The following is a 19,415-nucleotide window of genomic DNA, read 5'->3' on the forward strand; positions in this document are numbered from 1 at the left end:
ATTACGTGAGTGAGATTTACACACATAAGCCATTCTTTTTAGGTAACAAATCTGAGGAACTCTCACAGATTGAAGTGTCAGTACAGGAGGTTTTTGAACAAACTGATAAATTAAACAGTAACAAGTCACCAGGACCATTGGTACTCACCCAAGATTTCTGAAGGGACTCAACTATGAAATTGCAGCACTATTAATTGTGGTATGTAAACTATTGCTTAAATCGGCCTCTGTACCAGATGACAGGAGGATAGCTAATGCAATGCCAATTTTTTAAAAGTCTCCAGATGTGATCCTGGCAATAACAGGTTGGTAAGTCTAACTTCAGTACCAGGAAAATTGGTTGAAACTATAGTAAAGAATAGAATTGTCACACATATAGATGAAAGTAATTTGTTTGGGAAGTATCAACATGGATTTTGTAAAGGGAAATCATGACGCACGAATCTATCAGAATTCTTTGAGGTGGTCAACAAGCATGTGGACAAGGGTGATCCAGTGGATATAGTATACTTGGACGTTCAGAAAGCCTTTGACAACGACCTTCAACAAAGTTCTTAGGAAAAACAAACTGATATGATATAAGAGGGGGAAGGTCCTCCCATGGATCATTAATTGGTAAAAAGACATGAAATAAAGAATAAGAATAAATGGTCAGTGTTTACAGGGGAGAGAGGTAAATAGCAGGTTTTCCACAGGTCTGTACTGGGACCAGAGCTCTTCAAAATATTCATTAATGAGCTGAGAAAAGGGGTAAAGAGTGAGGTGACAAAGGCTGCAGATGATACAAAATTTCTAAAAATAGTTAAGTCCAAAGAAGACTGTGAAGAGTTACAACTGGATCTCACAAAACTGGGTGACTGGGCAACAAAATGTCAGATGTAATTCAATGTTGATAATTGCCAAATAATGCACACTGGAAAACAGAATCCCAACTATACATACAAAATGATTGGGTCTAAATTAGCTGTTACCACTCAAGAAAGAGATCTTGGAGTCATTTTGGATAGTTCTCTGAAAACATCTACTCCATGTGCAGTGACAGTCAAAAAAGGTAACAGAATGTTAGAAACCATTAGGAAAGGGATAGATAACAAGATTGTAAATATCTTAATGTCACTACATAATCTATGGTACACACACACCTTGATAACTGCATGCAGTTCTGGTTATCTCACCTCAAAAAAGATATATTAGAATTGGAAAGGGTACAGAGAAGGGCAACAAAAATGATTAGGGCTATGAAACAGCTTCCATATGATGAAAGATTAAAAAGACTGGGACTAAACAGCTTGTAAAAGAGATGACTAAGGGGAGATATGATAGAAGTCTATAAAATCATGGCGTGGAGAAAGTGAAAAAGGAAGTGTTATTTACCTTTATATAATACAGGAACCAGGGATCACCCGATGGAATTAATAAGCAGCAGGTTTAAAACAAACAAAAGGAAGTATTTTTTTCACACAACACACAGTCAACCTGTGGAACTTGTTGCCACAAGATTCTGCGAAGTTCAGAAGTATAATCGAGTTAAAAAAAAGAGAACTAGTTAAGTTCATGGAGGATAGGTCTGTCAATGGCTAGTAGACAAGATGGTCAGGGATGCAATCTCATGCATTGGGTGTCCCTAAGCCACTGACTGCCAGATACTGGGACTGGACAATAGGGGATGCATTACTCAATAATTGCCCTCTTCTGTTCGTACCCTCTGAAGCACCTAGCATTAGCCACTATCGGAAGACAGGATACTGGGCTAGATGGACCATTGGTCAACCAAGTATGGCCATATTTATGTTCTTATTGCAAATTTTACCTGAAGTCTCAGTAAAAGTCAATGGGATTTAGGCACCTAAATGCTTAAGTCACTTTCGAAAATATGCTCTTAAGTCACTTAGGGCTTTTGAAAATTTACCCATAATCCTATATATAAAACTCTACATTTGCTTTCTTTGCAGTAGGTAAATTTATCACGAGTCTAGAATTTATGCTAATGTATCTTGCTATGAGCAATGGATCAGTGGAGTTACTCCAAGTATACATCCATGTACCTGAGAATAGAATTTGGCCAATTTTAGTGCTCCAGAACAATATGGTGCCCAGCTGAGAAAACCAATGATAACAATTAAAAAAAAAGCAAGGGACCCACACTATAATGAAAAGTACCAATGACAAGGAGAACAAGAGTTGCTGTAGAATAAGAAGAATTACATAATATGCAGCAGATGCTACCACATTTAACTGCCCAAATTCAGCTCAGAACTGCATGGAAAAAATGGAATCACCTCCAAAAAAACCACAGTGTGTTTGGGAGGGGGCGTAAAAGAGGGAAGCATCGTTTTGGTAGTTTCACCTTGAATAGTTTCACCGTGAATTCACACCACATTCCATAAAAACAAGCTAGGATTAGCAAAGTCAAAAGAAATAAGCAAAACTGTTTTTGCAGGGGAAATGGCAAGATTTCTGTGTAGAATTTATCTAGACACACATACTACCAAGTCCTGCATTCCTCCATTAAAACATGAGTGCAACATTTGTATTCTAATAGATCTGCAGGCATTTATTAGATGATCACTGCAAAATCCTCCAAACACCACCAAAACATTTAATGGCTTTATGCTGTTTGTACCATGCTGGCTAATGTTGTCTCATTGTTTCCTTGTACTCTCCCATCTGTCTGTTTGTATCCATCTGTGGTCTCTTGTCTTAAACTTAGATTTCAGCTCTCTGAGGCATGTGCCTGTCTTCTTGTTCTGTAATTATACATCACCTAGCACAATGAGGTTCCGGTCTATGACCAGGGCTCCAAGGCACTACAGTAATACAAAGAACAAATAATCACAAGTGTTTGTAGGACCAGTCCCTTAATGTCTGTGTGGTAAATATTCACAATAATCCCCATTTTACAGATGGGGAAAACAAAGAGAAAGATAGATGATGTGCCCAAGCCCATGCAGCAAGTCAATATCAGAACCAAGATTAGAACTCAAAATTTACAAGCAGTCAGTCCCTTATTCAAAGCTCTAGATCATGCTGCTTTTTGTGAGCAATAGAACACCAGCTTTTCTACTGCATTCCTATGCAGCTGGCCCCAGCATCACCCTCTGCATTTTACCCATAGGAAGGAGAAGGGGAGAGACACAGCCAGAGTTTACCGTATTCTGGCAATCTCCAGCTGCTCTAAGGTTCCTTGGGGGCCATTGCCATCTGGAGTAGTATCCAGTAGTTCCTAGGCTGCTCTAACTTACTTGGGACCAGTGCAGATCAACCCATGGAATCAAGGAGACATCGTGGGATCCCTGTGTGCTCCAATCCACTGTGTTGTCCAGCTGACAGCACAGAAGAAAATCTGATCCAGAGTGTGCTGTGTATCTACTGAACATGAAATCTATGTTTAATAATGATATTTTTATTCTGAAACTGGGTGGCTTTATGTTTCTCAAAGAACAGTTTACCCCATGGTATAGGGAGTGGGAGGACAGAGATTTTTTAAATGAGGGAGGGAGTTTGGTGGCAAAGAATTGAACAGAGGGGAGCAGAATTTCAACTAAAAATATCTCCCTTTTAATCACCCCATTCACGCCGATGAAAGGGAACCCTAGGGTTACAGGAAACCAGAAGAGTTAAGCATGGCTAATATACCATAAAGATATGCATATCTTTAACCAGTTTACATGAATGAGGGGAAATAAAACCAAAAGCAGTATAAGCGGGGCTTACGGCCCTAGTAAATCAAGAGTTTTCTAAGCTAATGAGGGACTCATTGGATAATTCTGATGACAACTAAAGTAGAGAACATACTAATACGGTAACTTATGGCAGTTATTTTTGTTACATATTTAGTGCAGTCCTTTGCTTCACCTCTCCACACATCCCCACCTTAAAATGGCCTTAAATTCTCAGAAATAAAAGAAATAAGCATGTATCTACAGGGCAGGGCTGAGCAAAAGGCAGAATTTCCATCACACTGGAAATTCCAGTATTTCAACATTTGTGTTTATCCTAGATTGAGGCAAAAAGCTGAAATATAAAAATTTTTCATGGAACAAAATATTCCAAAAGATTTGATGCAGAAATATTGAAATATTTTGTTTTGACACTTTCGGTCAAAACACAGTATTTTGACATTCTTGAAATCAGAATGTTTCAGTCTGGTTTTTAAACTGACCCAGCATATTTTGTTTTGAGAAACTTCAACATTAAATTGCATTTCCCAGTTGTGGAGCAGTGCCTCCTGAGAGTTACTGTTCACCACTCACCTCCATGGGCCAGGCTCCCTGGACAAACTACATCTCCCATCATGCACCAGAAGTCATGTGACTCAAATGAAGTGGCACTAAGCTTGGTCAGACTTGAATCTGAGTTGCATTATGAGTAATGTAGTCCTGCAGGGAGTCAAAGCCATGGGAGAGTTCCCTTGAGGCAATATACCATAATGGGAAATGCAGTTTGATATTAACTGATTTGAAACATTTTGAGTCAGTTTAACTAAACAAAATATTCTGATCTGTGTCTAACTGACCTCAAATTAATCATTTGATTTTCCCAATTGAAAATCAAAAAAATTAAGGAAAATTTTGATTTAGCAGAAATTGCTTTGTGCATTGAAAAATCATTCTGATGGATATGTTACAATGCACTATGGAAGACAGAGGTCAGGCAGGATTACCATATTTTAAGTTTCCCAAAAGAGTACAGTGCTGGACTACGGTAAGCACCCATCCCAAATTGGGTGGGACAGTCCTGCAATGCGGAGTTCAAGTCCCAGTCTTGGGCTGAATGACTCTAGGACAGTATTTGTCCTGGATGCCCCACTGGTGCTGCTCCACACCTGCCCAAGGCTCAGAGGTAGTGCCAGGCTCTTCCCAGCTTAAGCATTAGCCCCCCTCCACTCACCACAAGGCCCCGCCCCTGCCTCTTTCTCTCCTCCCTGATGCCTCACCCCCGTGGCCAGGCCAGAAGCTGGAGTTAGGCACTAGTAAGAGCCACCCAGGGAGTCTGGGCCACTGTTTGGAGCCCTAGACCCTCCACCTACCCTGGGCAGTGCACCTGGGTGGTGGGGACAGGAGCCAGGGGCTGCTCTCGGGCACCTGGCCCCCCACCCAGAGCAGGTGGAGGGTCTGGATCTTCCCACAGCAGCCCAGGCTCCCTGGGCAGCTCATACCATGGCCCGCCTCCGGCTTCCAGCCTGGCCCGGCAGTGAGGCCTCAGTAAGAGGAGGATCAGAGGGTAGAGCCATGGAGTGGAGTGAGGATCCTGCATGTATCCCACTTTTGCCATTTGAAAAGGTGGTCTCCTTATGCTGAGGGGGTAGATGGGGAGAGGGAGCTGGAGGGGGTACCTGTGACAGGATTACTCACTAGAGGTGGGGCGCAGTATCGTTCCCTATCACAGTGGCAGGGTGACTGGTGCAAGCCCAGGATGCAGCAACAGTCATCAGTCAGTGCCTCCCTATGGTACCCTGCCCCCTTCCCATAGCTGGGAGCCAGGCCTGGATGAGCAAGATCCCACAGCATGACCAATCAGCTGTGGATGCAGGGGAGGGACCAGCTGGGAAGCAGACCAATCTTTCTGAGCTGCAATGTCTTCTCTGCAAAAATTCCAGACATTTCCTGTTATTTGAAAAATGTGCCCAACAGAGGACAGAGCCTCAAAAATGAAGCAATGTCTCGGAAAACCCAGACGTACAGTAATCCTAGGCAGGATACTGCAGAGATGAGTGTCAAGAACATTGCACAACTTCTGGATCTCTTAATGTAAGTTTGGCAAAAAGGGAAGGAAATATGAAGGAGAAAACTATTTACATGCATAATAAAATCATTAGGCTAATTTAATTAGTGAATTAAATGGCAATATAATTTATATGTTGAATGCACATTGGTCCTAAAACTAATTTAAATGGCAATGCAGAATAATGGCATTGATTTATCCCTTGGTGGGTGCAAAGTGAGTTTAACTGATACACCCAAGAGGCAGAGTGAGGGGTGGAGCAGGAGAAGGGTGTCGGACAGAGTAGGCTTCTCTGCACAAATGAGGCAAGGAAGAGATTTCATGATGAAAGCCTTTGAGATGTCATGTTATAAAAATACAGCAAACGATAAGAGTATGATCCTCACTTAACCAGTATAATTCCATTCACATCAAGAGGTTACAAGCATGTAAGTAAGAGGAGGCTCTGGTCCTAGCGATGTATGAGCTCCAATTTATATGACAGTAGCAGCATTTCTCTGGATACCTGTCTCTGGTTTTCCGTCTCTAGCCTCAGTCTTGCTTCTACGCATCTTCTGGTCTCTAAGAAGGCTTGGCGCTGAGCTCTGTCTGATAGGTAGCTAATGAAGATTCCCGCTGTATTCATACACATAAATAACACTGCCTGAGCCGCTATCTGAAATAGACAAGAAAACAGGACTTTGATCAGAGGAATGAGACAAAAATATCCATTTAAAAAGGAAAAAGACTGCTTAAAAGTCATGTAGGCTGTAAAACTAAACAGTTAAGAAAGTTAGCAGAAAAAAGTCTCTTGGATCTTAATTAAGGGTGGCAAACATATGAAACACACTCTGCCTGCAGGAAGAAATATGCAATATTTGGGGGGCATTAAACTCTGGCTGAACTACGAATGATGCATCCAAGAGCTGACTCACAAAGCACTAGTCAAGTGTGGTTACAAACACAATTCAGAATTTATTTTTCCCTAGCCCCGTAAAAGCAGCTTTGTGATGCGCTTCACGGCTTTGTGTGAGAAGTGAACCACATAAAAAAGAACGACAAAAGGGCAGCGTATCCATTTAATTATGAATTATTGTTGTTACTGTATTAATATTATTGACACTTGAAACAACCTCATTATCAGCTGATGACAACGAACTGGCATGCATATTTCTGAATAACAAAAAACCCAAAACACAAACCCAAAGCCTAAACAAATACTTGCAACATGGCTGAGGTATAAACAGAGGTCTCACTTCATCTCTCCCACATAAAAAGGCTAAGAAAACATTCTCCTCTCCTATAACTGCGAACTACGCGCTTTGTGCTAGTGGAAGAAGGGGCATCCTGGCTTCTTCCTTTTCTCCCCCCCAGGCATGCTCCAAGCTAAAATAAACTTTATGGAGTAGTGCCTCAGCAACTATGAATTTGTCTTTAACCGAGTTATGCTGATTTACACTAGCTGGAGATTTTGCCTTGTGAGCACAATTTACAAAATCACCCTGATTCTGCTTGTTGTCTCACTTTCCACCAGACCTTCACAAACCAAACTCATAGGTCTGGTCCTATTCAATGGTTTCATTAATGACTTGGATAATGGAGAGCAGAGTATGCTTATAAAATTTGAAGATAACACCAAGCTGGAAGGGATTCAGAGTACCTTGAAGGACAGGATTAGAATTTGCAATGACCGTGAAAAAAAGGAGATTTGGTCTGAAATCAACAAGATGAAATTCAATAAAGAAAAGTGCAAAATACTTCACTTAAGTCTAGTCTACACTGGCAATGCTAACGCGCTGCTGTGGCAGTGCTTTAACGTGACTTGTGTGGTCGCGGCAGAGCACTGGCAGAGAGCTCTCCCAGGGCTCTAAAAAACCCACCTCCATGAGGGGCGGGCGTAGCTACGAGTGCAGCCCCAGCGCTGGTGCACTGTCTACACTGGCCCTTTACAGCGCTGAAACTTCTTGTGCTCAGGAGTGTGTTTTTTCACAGGCCTGAGCACGAAAGTTGCAGTGTTGTAAAGGGCCAGTGTAGACAAACCCTTAGGAAGGAAAAATCAAATGCACCATTACAAAATGTAGAATAATTGGGTAGGCAGTGGTACTGCTGAAGAGGATCTGGGGGGCATAGTGGATAACAAACTGAATATGAATCAACCATGTGTTGTAGTTGAGAACGGCTATTATCTCTCTGGGGTATATTAACAGGAGTGCTGCACCTAAGCAGGTAATTGTAACATTCTCCTTAGCACTGCTGAGACCAGAAGTGGAATACTATATCCAGTTTTAGAAGCCACCCTTAAGGAAGATGTGGACAAATTGGAGAGAGTCCAGAGGAGAGCAACAAAAATGATAAAAAGTTTAGAAAACATGACCAATGAAGGATGGTTAAAAAAACTGGGCATGTCTTGAAAAAAAAATAGACTGTATGGGGGAGAGGGGGACAGACCTGATAATGGTCTTCAAATATGTTAAGGGCTGTTATAAAGAGGATGGTGAAGAGTTGTTCTCCGTGTCCACTGGATGCAGGACAAGAAGTAATGTGCCTAATCTGCAGCAAGGGAGATTAGGTTAAATATTAGGAAAAACTTTCTAACTATAAAGATAGTTAAGCAATGCACTACGTTTCCAAGGCAGGTTGTAGAGGTTTTTAAGAACAAGTTAGACAAACATGTGTCAGGATGGTCTAGGTTTACTTGGTCCTTCCTCAGCATAGAGGGCTGGACTAGTTACCTCTGGAGGTCCCGTCCAGCTCTACATTTCTATGATTCTATAATCCTCCGATGGTAACCTAGGCAGGCCTACATTTTTCAGTCACCCGTAACAGGTGCCTGTGTTTTCATCTAATTTACCTAAATAACTTCCCCCCTTTCTTGAGAGAGTGTCCCTCTTTAAAATGCTACAGTCCTTTAATCCTCTTGTTCCCATATATATTCCCATCTTGGCATTATCTCTTAACATCCCTTAATCCCTTAATTGGGTGTGGAGATTCCTTTACCTTCCTCTTTGTTTTTCCTTATAGCCCCCCTATTAAACTAAACCGATGGATCCATACTGTAGAGATATGTTGTAGAAGATTTCAGTTTTGAGATACTTCCTCATAAGAGCCAGTATTAGGATCATAGGATTTTGGAGATGTGCCCTGGAGGCGGGGGTTGGGAACACTGCATGGCTGAGTGCAGCAGCTCACTACAGAAGCTCTCCAGTTTGTTTTATTCAAGTTTTGTTCCTTTCTCATTCACTGTTTTGTTGTTTAATGAACCCAAAGATGCTTACATGGTGTCGGAAGTGCTGAACGAGAAGGAAACTGCAGTCATTTTGAAGTTAACTCCTATGTTTGCAACTAAAAACAGAGACAAAGGAAAGCACCAGAGAAGCATGTGGAGCACCAGGCATGGAGGCTTTTGCATGTATTTGGTGAGCACAGTAGTAGCTTGACTAGCTTAAGAAAGCAGGGAAAAAAGACAGAAATGGATGTGTTGCAACCTTTTTCCTGTCTGCAATTGTCAGGCAATGTTGCAGAGAACTGGAAAAAATTCAAACAGAGATTTGAATTATATTTAACTGCCATGGGGCAGAGGAGAAAAATGATCAAGTGAAATCATCTATCTTTTTGCATGTTGCTGGGGAGAATGCACTGGATATTTATAATAATTTTAAGTTTGAAGAAGGTGGAAGCATGAAGTTAAATAAAATACTGACTGACTAAATTTGAGGAACATTGCATGCCAAAAAGGAATGAAATCTTTGAGAGAGAAACATTTTTTTACATGCATGCAAACAACTGATAACACCATTGATCAATATGTCACAGAATAAAGGAAACTCAGTAAAACCTGTGACTTTAGTGAACTGACAGACTCTCTGGTCAGAGAGAAACATTTGTGGCATTAAAGACAATGTGTTAAGAGAGAAATGGCTCTGTGAAGGAGACTTAACTTTAGAAAAAGCTCTCCAGATATGCAGAAACCGTGAAAGCACAAGCCAAAGAACTAAATTCACCAGAAGGAGTTACCATGTTCTAAGTACAAAAGAATATAGCCAGAATAAGTCAAATCAAAGAGTGGAACCACTCACTATGAAAAGCACTGTGACGGGGAAGACTGAGCACAGATGGATCACAGCATGGCCCCAAACTGCGATGGTTGTGGGAAACTCTGTCATAAACGGGAGGGGGGAGAAATCATTTAGCAAAATGCTGTAGCTACCAAATGCAGAAAAGTCAAGTGCATCCCGCTCCACAAAGCTCTTAGGAGGTCAGCACAGACTTGTTTACCTGGCAATCAAACGATTATTTAATAGTCACAGATTATTTATTCTCTGTATCCATAAATTTGCATATTGCATAGTACTAATAGTAAGTCAGTGATAGCTAGGGCGACCAGCAGGGGCAGGTCTATGCTTTTTGCTGCCCCAAGTACGGCAGTCAGGTGGCCTTCGGCGGCACAGATTCAGCGGCGTTTCTGCGGGTGATCTGCCAGTCCCGCGCCTTTTGCATACCCGCCACCAAATTACTGCTGAAGCCGCGGGACCAGTGGATCTCCCACAGTCATGCCACCGAAGGCTGCCTGACTCCTGCCCTCATGGCGACCAGCACGCAGCCCCCAGTGGCTTGCCGCCCCAGGCACATGCTTGCTTCGCTGATGCCTGGAGCCGTCCCTGGTGACCAAACAGCAAGTGTGAAAAATCAGGACGGGGGTCAGGGGTAATAGAAGCCTTTATAAGAAAAAGACTCAAAAATTGGGACTGTCCCTATAAAATGGGGACATCTGGTCACCCTAGTGATAGCTGGCATGAAGGGAACCTTCTCTAGATGTGGAATTCCAAATGAAGTCTTTAGTGATAATGTGCCACAATTTTTCCAGTGCAGAGTTTAGGCAATTTGCCATAGACTGGGATTTTCATCACAAAACATCAAATCCAAATTACCCCCAATCAAAAGGTCTTGTGGAAAGGTCTATATGGACAGTAAAGAATCTTACGAAAAAGACTTTTGACAGTGGGGGTGATTTGTATAAAACATTACTGGTTTACTGAAGTACACCCTAGAGAATGGCTTTTCTCCAGCTCAGCTGTTAATGGGAAGAAGAATCAGATCTAGTTTACCAATTACTGATAACTTGCTGAAACAATGAACTCATATGGAAGATGAAAGAAAATCTGAAGTGGAAGCAGAAATATTATTTTGACAAAGTGCCTGAGGTCTCCCATCTCTTAACCCAGGTGATAGACTGTGCCTTAGGGATCACACCTCTGTTACATGGGGCCAAAGAGTACCATTAAAGAACAGCTACATCCCAGGTCTTATATAATGCGGATGGACCAGGGAGACACATTTCGACATAATCAAAGGGATTTATGAGGAATCCCAGAAAGTTCCAACACTTTGACAGTAGATGTGGACTCTGGAATTTCCCATCTGACTGATCCTTTATTGTCAGCGCACAAAAGAGAAACTGTCAAGGAACAACAGAACAACTCATACTCTAATGAAAGGGTGATACTGAGAAGATCAGTGCGGGAGATTAAACATCCTAAAAGACTCAGGGACTTGCTCACCCACCTGGAGAAGGGGTAATTGAGGAAAGTGAGTGGTAAAGACCATGCTAGAGTGATATGCTAGTAACCTCTTCTCTCAAGGTAGTTGATGGGTTTATGGAAATGTACTACATGGGTTGAGAATTTAATGCATGTGTTATAAGAGAGTTATTAGCTGTTTGTATAAGATTGTAATCTGGAGATACTCCTGATGAGGGACAGTATTAGGAACATAGGAATTTGGAGATGTGCCCTGGAGGCAGGGGTTGGGAACACCGCATGGCTAGGTGCAACAGCTCACTACAGAAGCTCTCCAGTTTGTTTTATTAAAGTTTTATTCCTGTCTCATTCACTGGTTTATCTAATGAACCCCAAGATCATTACACATACAGTGAAAATCCCAGTAACTGAGGGTAATTATAAATTAATATAGACCCGTTCCAATTCTGTTACAGTCCCTCCCTCTCCCGACTTGCACTCTCTTGGTGGCCGGGGAACCAGTTGTTGTAGGAGTTGTCTCTGCCAGGGCAATTCTCAGCTGCAAGATTCTGATCCTCTAGCAACATTCAAGTGGCACAAGGGAGCGGGAACTATTGAAAATAAATGTGCCCTCAGTGCAGTGTGCAGGAAGCTCTGCCACTCCCATTAGTGTTACACAAGCAGATTCCTACATGCGACACATGCCCTCTTAATGTTACTTTATGTATATTAATGAGGTAATGTGTTGTTAATGATAATTAATGGATAGATTTAAATAGAATAGAGGGTAATGACCATCATGGGAGAGATTTCGATTTTGCAGAGGGCTTCCTCCTGGATCTGCTACTGCTTTCACTTTTGCTTTAAACTCTGACTGAATGCTTTATGTATGCTACAATGGAATTTAAATCCTCAAATGCTTGGATAATGTGTTTATTTTCTTTTCCAAGTTTGTCTTGTTCCAGAGCAGATATCTCTCTCGTAACTGGACTCTCTCTCTAGTGTATGCAGGGAAATCTACAGTCAAACAAAGTAGATGTTGGAAACTTTGCAATAAAGGGTATATTATTTTCCTTTTTTTTGAGATAACAGTATTTCCTAAGAGCCAGAAACTCCTGAAACCCTTGATCATTGAAACCCACTGAAGCCAATGCAACTACTCAAGAAGGAAGGCTCACAGAATCTGGTTCTAACTTCCCTAACATTGTGACACTGGGATACTACATCTCAGAGCTGCAGAGAACAGGGCATGAGGCACACAAACTATAACCCTTATGAGGCACCACATTCAGCATTTCAGAATCAAAAATATTTTGGTTTTCAAATGAAATATTTGACTTTCAGGTGTTTGGTTTTTCAGTGAAAAAACTGAAAATATCCAGAGCGCAGACATTTTTCACATGAAATTTCATTTAATCAAAAACCCAATTTTCCATCAAAACACAGTTTCAATGGAAAATTTTTGACCAGCTCTAATACTGATCTCTCAGTACATCAAGAATCAACTTTATTTGGAAACCTGGCGTTCAACCCCATTCGTCCCCAACATACACATTCTAAAAAGGGTTGGCCAATTGACCTTACACAGACAAGCATCTTACAGATTTGCAGAGTACAGTTAGTCTAGTTTTTGGTAGCTCAACTGTATGTTCTGGTAGGGCCAGTTCTGGCCCCTTATTCACTGATACTTAAGTTCATAACTAGTTCCACCAACTTCAGAGGAACTGCTCACAGAATACGGGCGGTAGACTGGCCTTCAATTAGGTACAATGGCTGCACGGTCTAATTTTGGACAAAGGGCATTAAAGAAAACATGTTACAGGTGAAGGAATGACTTATTTAGTTGGAGCCACTTTCTGCCATCCTTACACAGAGTAGCCTGACTGAAACCAACAGAACCACTTGCAGAGTAAGGTACTTCTCAATTAAGGGTGGAAGAATCTGGGTCTTGTAAAAAAGACTTGAGTCTTTCGCTGTTAGTGCCTCTACCACCCACACAACATGGCTGGTACCAAAAGGCCTGTGAGATTTCCACTGAATAACCTGGCCATATGCCAAAGCCAAATTGTGATTTTATATGCTGTGGACCACACCATGTCCTTTCTACTGTACTGGAGACAATAGATGCCAACATAGTAGGAATGAGAGAGTTAAGAAAAAGAAAACCTTTTCAGATCAGTTAAGAGTCCCTCAACCCTTCCTGTGTCTCCCACAGCCTTTGGATAAACAGATGCAGCTGGGCTATAAAGTGACGTAAAAAGCCATGTACAGTGCTGGTAGACGTAAAATTATGCTACAGGGAGATCTGCACATTAGATATTGTATAACTGCAAACAAGAAAGTGTCCATCAATGCAATGTTTGGGGAGACATCAGTCCTGCAAAATCAGAGCTACTTCCATTGTGTGGGAGTCTCATAACAAGGGTGGATGAATAAAGAAGGTTATGCTAAGGTATCCACGGGTAACTAGAACTGCTGTTATAATTCTTACTCCCCATATCTCTACTTCCTGTAAATCTAACAGCCCTCTATCACTCAGGAGATAATTAAGAGCTTGATTCACAAAGAAGCCTCTTGTCAAATCAAATGAAATTTACATTTATAAAATGTCCTTCCCGCAGGCACCTCGGGGGCACTTCACAAAGTCAATATAAAAACAAAGGCAATGCAATGTGAGCAAGCCAAGTCAAACACACAAGGTAAGTTTAGTTATGAAAGTGGACAATGATTCAATTAAATTCATCTTTGTCTGGTGCCTGTCAGGCAGAGTATCTCAAAGTGCTTTGTTAAAAGAAATGAAACCCGATAACATTTGGAATATATTTGGGAGCAGCAGATCTCAGCTGAAGAGCAATTCAAACACAGTTGGAGGAAGTGTTAGTCAAAGAAGGAACTACAGTGAAGAAAGAGAACGGAAAAAGGGAATATTCATTAATAGGACAGTGGAGTATGCCAGTAGATTTGTGGGTTAGAGCTGAATTAATCACAACCACAGGCAAAAGATAGAGGAGGGGCTGATCTGAAGAGAGAGGGAGAGAGAGTGAATCAATGGTTCAGAAAGAAGAAGAAACTTCAAAACGGCACAGGTGGGAAAGTAGTTCCTAGCTACTGAAAACAGAGCTGATCGAAGAGTCACTACACTGACTTGTGGCTATATCTGCAAATAAAAGCACTTGCTTCGATTTGACTTCATTTGCAGGGTAGAGTAATCCATTATTTGGACAACTGGCAGGTCCGAACAGAAAAGTTTGTGAATCCTGAAAGTTTTAGCATGAGTAATGTTGCATCCAAAATTTCCAGCCAGAACGTGTTTTGTTTGCTTTTCTGCTATTCATTATTCTCTTGTTTGAAAAGATTCAGTCATCCAAGCAGGGCAGATAAGCAATAAATGAATAGCCCATAATCAAAGAGAACACTCTCCAAGGAGCTCATCATCTGAAAATGATTGATTCAAAGTTTCTGGTGAATATTTATAAATGCGTTATGAAAATTATGAGAATCAGTTGGTTAGTGATTAGCTAACCAACAAGAGAGGGGTGGATAGGTGACAAACATTCTTCATAACCAGAGGGGTAGCCGTGTTAGTCTGGATCTGTAAAAGCAGCAAAGAATCCTGTGGCACCTTATAGACTAACAGACATTTTGGAGCATGAGCTTTCGTGGGTGAATACCCACTTCGTCAGAAGCATGCATAAGAAGTCATTATGAATAGTTCAACCAACTCTAGTTGAGAGTCACTTGGAGGACACAGAGAGGAGAAGGAGAAGGAGAAGGGAGAGAGAGAATAGATCCGAGATTAGAGAGAGAAAGTTGACAAAGTCTGTGAAGAATTTTGAAAACCAGAGGAGAATTGAAGCTCTTCATCTACGCTGCAATCAGAGGTGTGACTGCACCTCAGGCAGGCAAATCCATGCTCGATTTAATCTAGCTAAGGAAGCTTAAAATAGCAGTAATGAGACAGTGACAGAGACCGCAGTGCACACTAGCAACATGAGTACATATCCAGGATTCCACAGCCTGCGCTGAAGCCTGTGCAGCTGCATCTTCACTGCAATTTTTAACTGAGTTAGCTAAATTAAAGCTAGCACAGATATGCCTACCCCATCTGAAATCACACCTTCTACAGCAATGCAGGTATACCTTAACAAACGTATTTTATCCCATATCGTAGCCAAACACTCTAAAGTGTTCTGCAAAAGCACATGATCCCAAAGCTCTAGCGTACATAATGAAACTGATGATAAAAGTCTGTTAGAAGCAGAACTGAGACAGCAGAGTGGCGCTGTGAGTAGAAGAAGAAGTACATTAACAAACAGAAGAAAATAGCAGTTCAACAGCCAAACTGCTTCTGGAGGCCAAATAAAACCAACTGCAAAATAAAACTATAACAGAACATTCGTAAAGGAGGAGAAAAATGTAAAGAGACAGAAAGTCCAACATGTTCCCAAAAGCAATTCCACATGTAATAACTTTATTCTTTTCCTATACCATATTTTAAGTTTGAGTTGGTTCCACCAGCGCATTACAAAAGTTTTTGACCAGGGATAGGTAAGCAGTGGAAATGAAAGCTGTTGTGTTTCCTTAAGAATGTTTTCAGTATGTGCCATATAAAGCAGTGGTTGCTACGGTAATTATTATTGGTTAATAAGGTTTGATGAAACATTTTGAATAATCATTAGTTATTAAACTAAAAATAGCTGTTTGCCACAAAGTTGTTTTCTTTAATAAAATAGTCTCCAAAGTCTCATTTACCCCCTCCTCTTGCAGTTCACCTGGGGTTTGGTTACTTCAGTGTAAGGAAAGATATTATTCAACATGTTCATTTAATATCACTTATAATAGCTCAGACTAATTAATTAATGGTGGGAGTTGTGATGTGTTGGACTGATAGCTATGGAGGCTGAACTCCTCTGCTTTGGATAGAACAGGAACTGTTTGCTATGCAGGTGTCCCATCCCCATCTGATCAATGGATTTTGAAAAGCACGCATCAGCACTTAAGAGGCCAAAATTACTCTTCATGCTCTTTCAGTTTTGGTTTCTCAGTGGACGCTGCCAAGTACTATTATCTGTGGCATTTACTTTTTAACTTATGGACCTCTCTCCACCAGGAACTGAATGGAGACCACCAACTTGTTTTGCAAAGGCCACTGAGCCGCTGTCATAACTTTCAATTAATACAGACTGACTCAGGCTTGATTTACTAACTTGACATAGGAGGAAAGGCTCCATAGACCATTATTAATCCCCTACATCATCCAGGCCACAGTTACACTACATGTTCTATTGGTGCTCACGTAAGGGGTGACTGTTATTGTACACCCATAATTGTTCTAGATGCCTCAATGAGTTTGCAAAGTAAGTGATGGACTTGAGAGATGAGTGAGGATATAACATACTTGCGAGGGGAAGGTGGGAGAAAAAAGGACCCTGGTTACAGATATAAGACTTAGAATGTAAGCTCTTTGGGGCAGGAACAGTCTTTTTGTTGCACGTTTGTACAGAGTCAAGCATGATGGAGTCCTGTTCCATGACCAGAGCTCTTATAATAATGTAATATGGATATATACCTATCACACAGAACTGGAAGGAACCCTGAAAGGTCATTGAGTCCAGCCCCCTGCCTTCACTAGCAGGACTAAATACTAATTTTGCCCCAGATCCCTAAGTGGCCCCCTCAAGGGCTGAACTCATAACCCTGAGTTTAGAAAGCCACTGCTTAAACCACTGAACTATCCTACCGTCTTAGGGACTGTGAAATACAAATCGATAATAATAATAAGATTGGGCAGTTTGATTCTGAGTCAGCTCAGTTTAAGCAAACACATGTCCTTATGGTTCCAATGAGGTTCTTTGCTGAATTGTTAAGTGTAAGCACCATCATTTTGTGCAGGTATTACCTCTTGGAAACTTAATTTCTGGAAATGACAATTTAGTGCAAAATTTTCAGAAGAGCTCAGGGACAGATTTTCAGGAGCTCAGCCCCTGTTGTGCCCCTGATGGCCAGATTTTTCTAAAGGAGATCAGTACCCAATCAGCTCTTATTTAGATGTGTATGTGGGATCTGAGTTCTTATGGAATTGTGACCTCAGTGCTGCTAGTCAACACATAAGTTGTGGGTTCCTAGAAATACAAGTGTTCATAGTGTGTATATCAGTATCAGTGGGGTAGGCGTGTTAGTCTGTATCCACAAAAACAACGAGGAGTTCAGTGGCACCTTGAAGACTAACTCCACGTATCTGAAGAAGTGGGTTTCTTTACCCACAAAAAGCTTATGCCCGAATAAATCTGTTAGTCTTTAAGGTGCCACCAGACTTCTCATGGTTTTAGTGTGTATATAAGTACTTCAGCTCCTCTCCTACACAGGAACACAGCCTAACCTTGACTGTCCGTTACAGCCATAGGTTCCAAAGGGGATTGTGCCTACCCATCCATATGCAGAATCTGTACCATACCCTGATTATCTACATTAAGAACAGGTGGTCTCTGACATTTTTTTCTTTCTTTGGGCTATTGCAAAAGCAAACAAAAGCAACACAAGGGCATGTCATTTTAATTTTTGTTGACAGATTAGAAAAAAAAAGCATATTTTCCCCCAGAAAAATGATACATATACATAAAGTCAATTGTCATGTTTTTAGATCAAAAACAAAATTCAGAAATGTGTTTTTAATATTCACAGCAAGAGGTATAATATTCTGTTATGAAAACATGGCTATTTCCCTCTTTCGCTCTTCCATTGAATCAATCAGAAATGCAGAAAATTAAACGTTAGAGCAAATTGTTCATAGGTAACTCGAAACATGCAATTTAGCAGAGCAGCTGTCCACTTAAGGCAGGACATTTGCAATACACTGCCCATACATTAGGTCTGGAAGGCAAATCATGTCCTATCAGCCACAAAGTGACAGCAAGTGACACAACGTGAGTGATGCATTGAGGCAGGCAAGCTAAAATGTAACCCTGATAGTGCCACTGAGCATCCCTAAATGCCAAGCCATTTTCAGCAAATCACTGCTAACTCATTTTGAGCTAGTCTAGTATTTAGGCATAACCCTAGCAAAAGTACATATTTCTGGAGTTTTGACAAGTCTGTCTTTTCACAAAAATGCTAAAGTGACCAGACATCAAGGACTGTTTAGGACACTGGAAGGCTCGTGGCTACTCCCTGCACCCCCAGATAAATGAGGAAAGATGTATGAATACTTCCTTGGAACAGGGTTGATTGCCCCTCCCCCAAGCTCCCCTTCAAGACAAGGGTGACTCTCCAGTGCCCCCACCCCATCTTCCTTTTCCTCAGGGGTCCTTATGCAAACCCTACACAATCTTTCTCATGCAATCACAGCCCTACTTGAGGGCTGGTTTCTTTATTTACAAAGTTCCAAAGCAAACACAAATCAAATCTTCCACCAAGCCTTAAGCTGGGCACAGCCCGTCCTCCAGGAGAAATTGTCTCAGCTGGGTCCCGATCCCAGTCCTTGTCCTCATTCCCTGCCCGCTATTCCTTCAGGAATTACTGCAGGGGATCTTTCCCGGCAGCTACTCGGCTCTCACTGACCTCCCTCTAACCCTTTATAGCTCAGGTGCGGTCCCACCTGTAACGCTCCTTTTTTTTCAGAAATTGCTTTCCATGGCTGCGTGACCTCTCAGTCTCAGGGCTGGATAGACAGAGGTTTAGATAGACTGAGAGGTCATGCAGCCATGGAAAGCAATTTCTGAAAAAAAAGTAGCATTACAGGTGGGACCGCACCTGAGCTATAAAGGGTTAGAGGGAGGTCAGTGAGAGCCGAGTAGCTGCCGGGAAAGAAGGTCTCATCACTACCGAATGCAGTCTGATGGCTATATCTTTTGTTCATTGTACGGGATGACACATTATCACCATCTGTTCACACATTTTTACATGGTTACAGGCATGCAGTACTCCCTATTTAAGGTGGGCAGTCTATTTTTCATCTGAATATTAATCCCCTTTCCATTCTGTCCCTCCTAAAACTTCTTCTAGGCCAGCACATTTTGGCAGAGCTAAAAAGGGAAAATTCACATCCCTATTTTTCTCCCTATATATCCTTATCGATAATTTTGAAACCCTAGCACATTTAGTAGCTTTTCTGCTTAGTTTAAAACTTAACTAGTTACATTTGTCAATGCTACTGACTTGGGACTTGATCCTGTGTCAGGCTGCACTGAGTGGTAGAAA

General features: G+C 41.5%; 1 protein-coding gene across 1 annotated transcript in view; it reads right to left on the bottom strand.

Annotated features, from left to right (window-relative positions):
* Positions 1-19,415, bottom strand: part of ADCY8 (adenylate cyclase 8) — a 190,767-nt gene that overhangs the window by 136,258 nt on the left and 35,094 nt on the right. The window contains exon 2 of the mRNA XM_032777553.2: positions 6,230-6,379. Within this exon, the coding sequence (XP_032633444.1) occupies positions 6,230-6,379 (150 nt within the window). The remainder of the gene's footprint in view (positions 1-6,229; positions 6,380-19,415) is intronic.

Source organism: Chelonoidis abingdonii, chromosome 2 (assembly GCF_003597395.2).
Source record: "Chelonoidis abingdonii isolate Lonesome George chromosome 2, CheloAbing_2.0, whole genome shotgun sequence".
NCBI classification, from domain to species: Eukaryota; Metazoa; Chordata; order Testudines; family Testudinidae; genus Chelonoidis; species Chelonoidis abingdonii.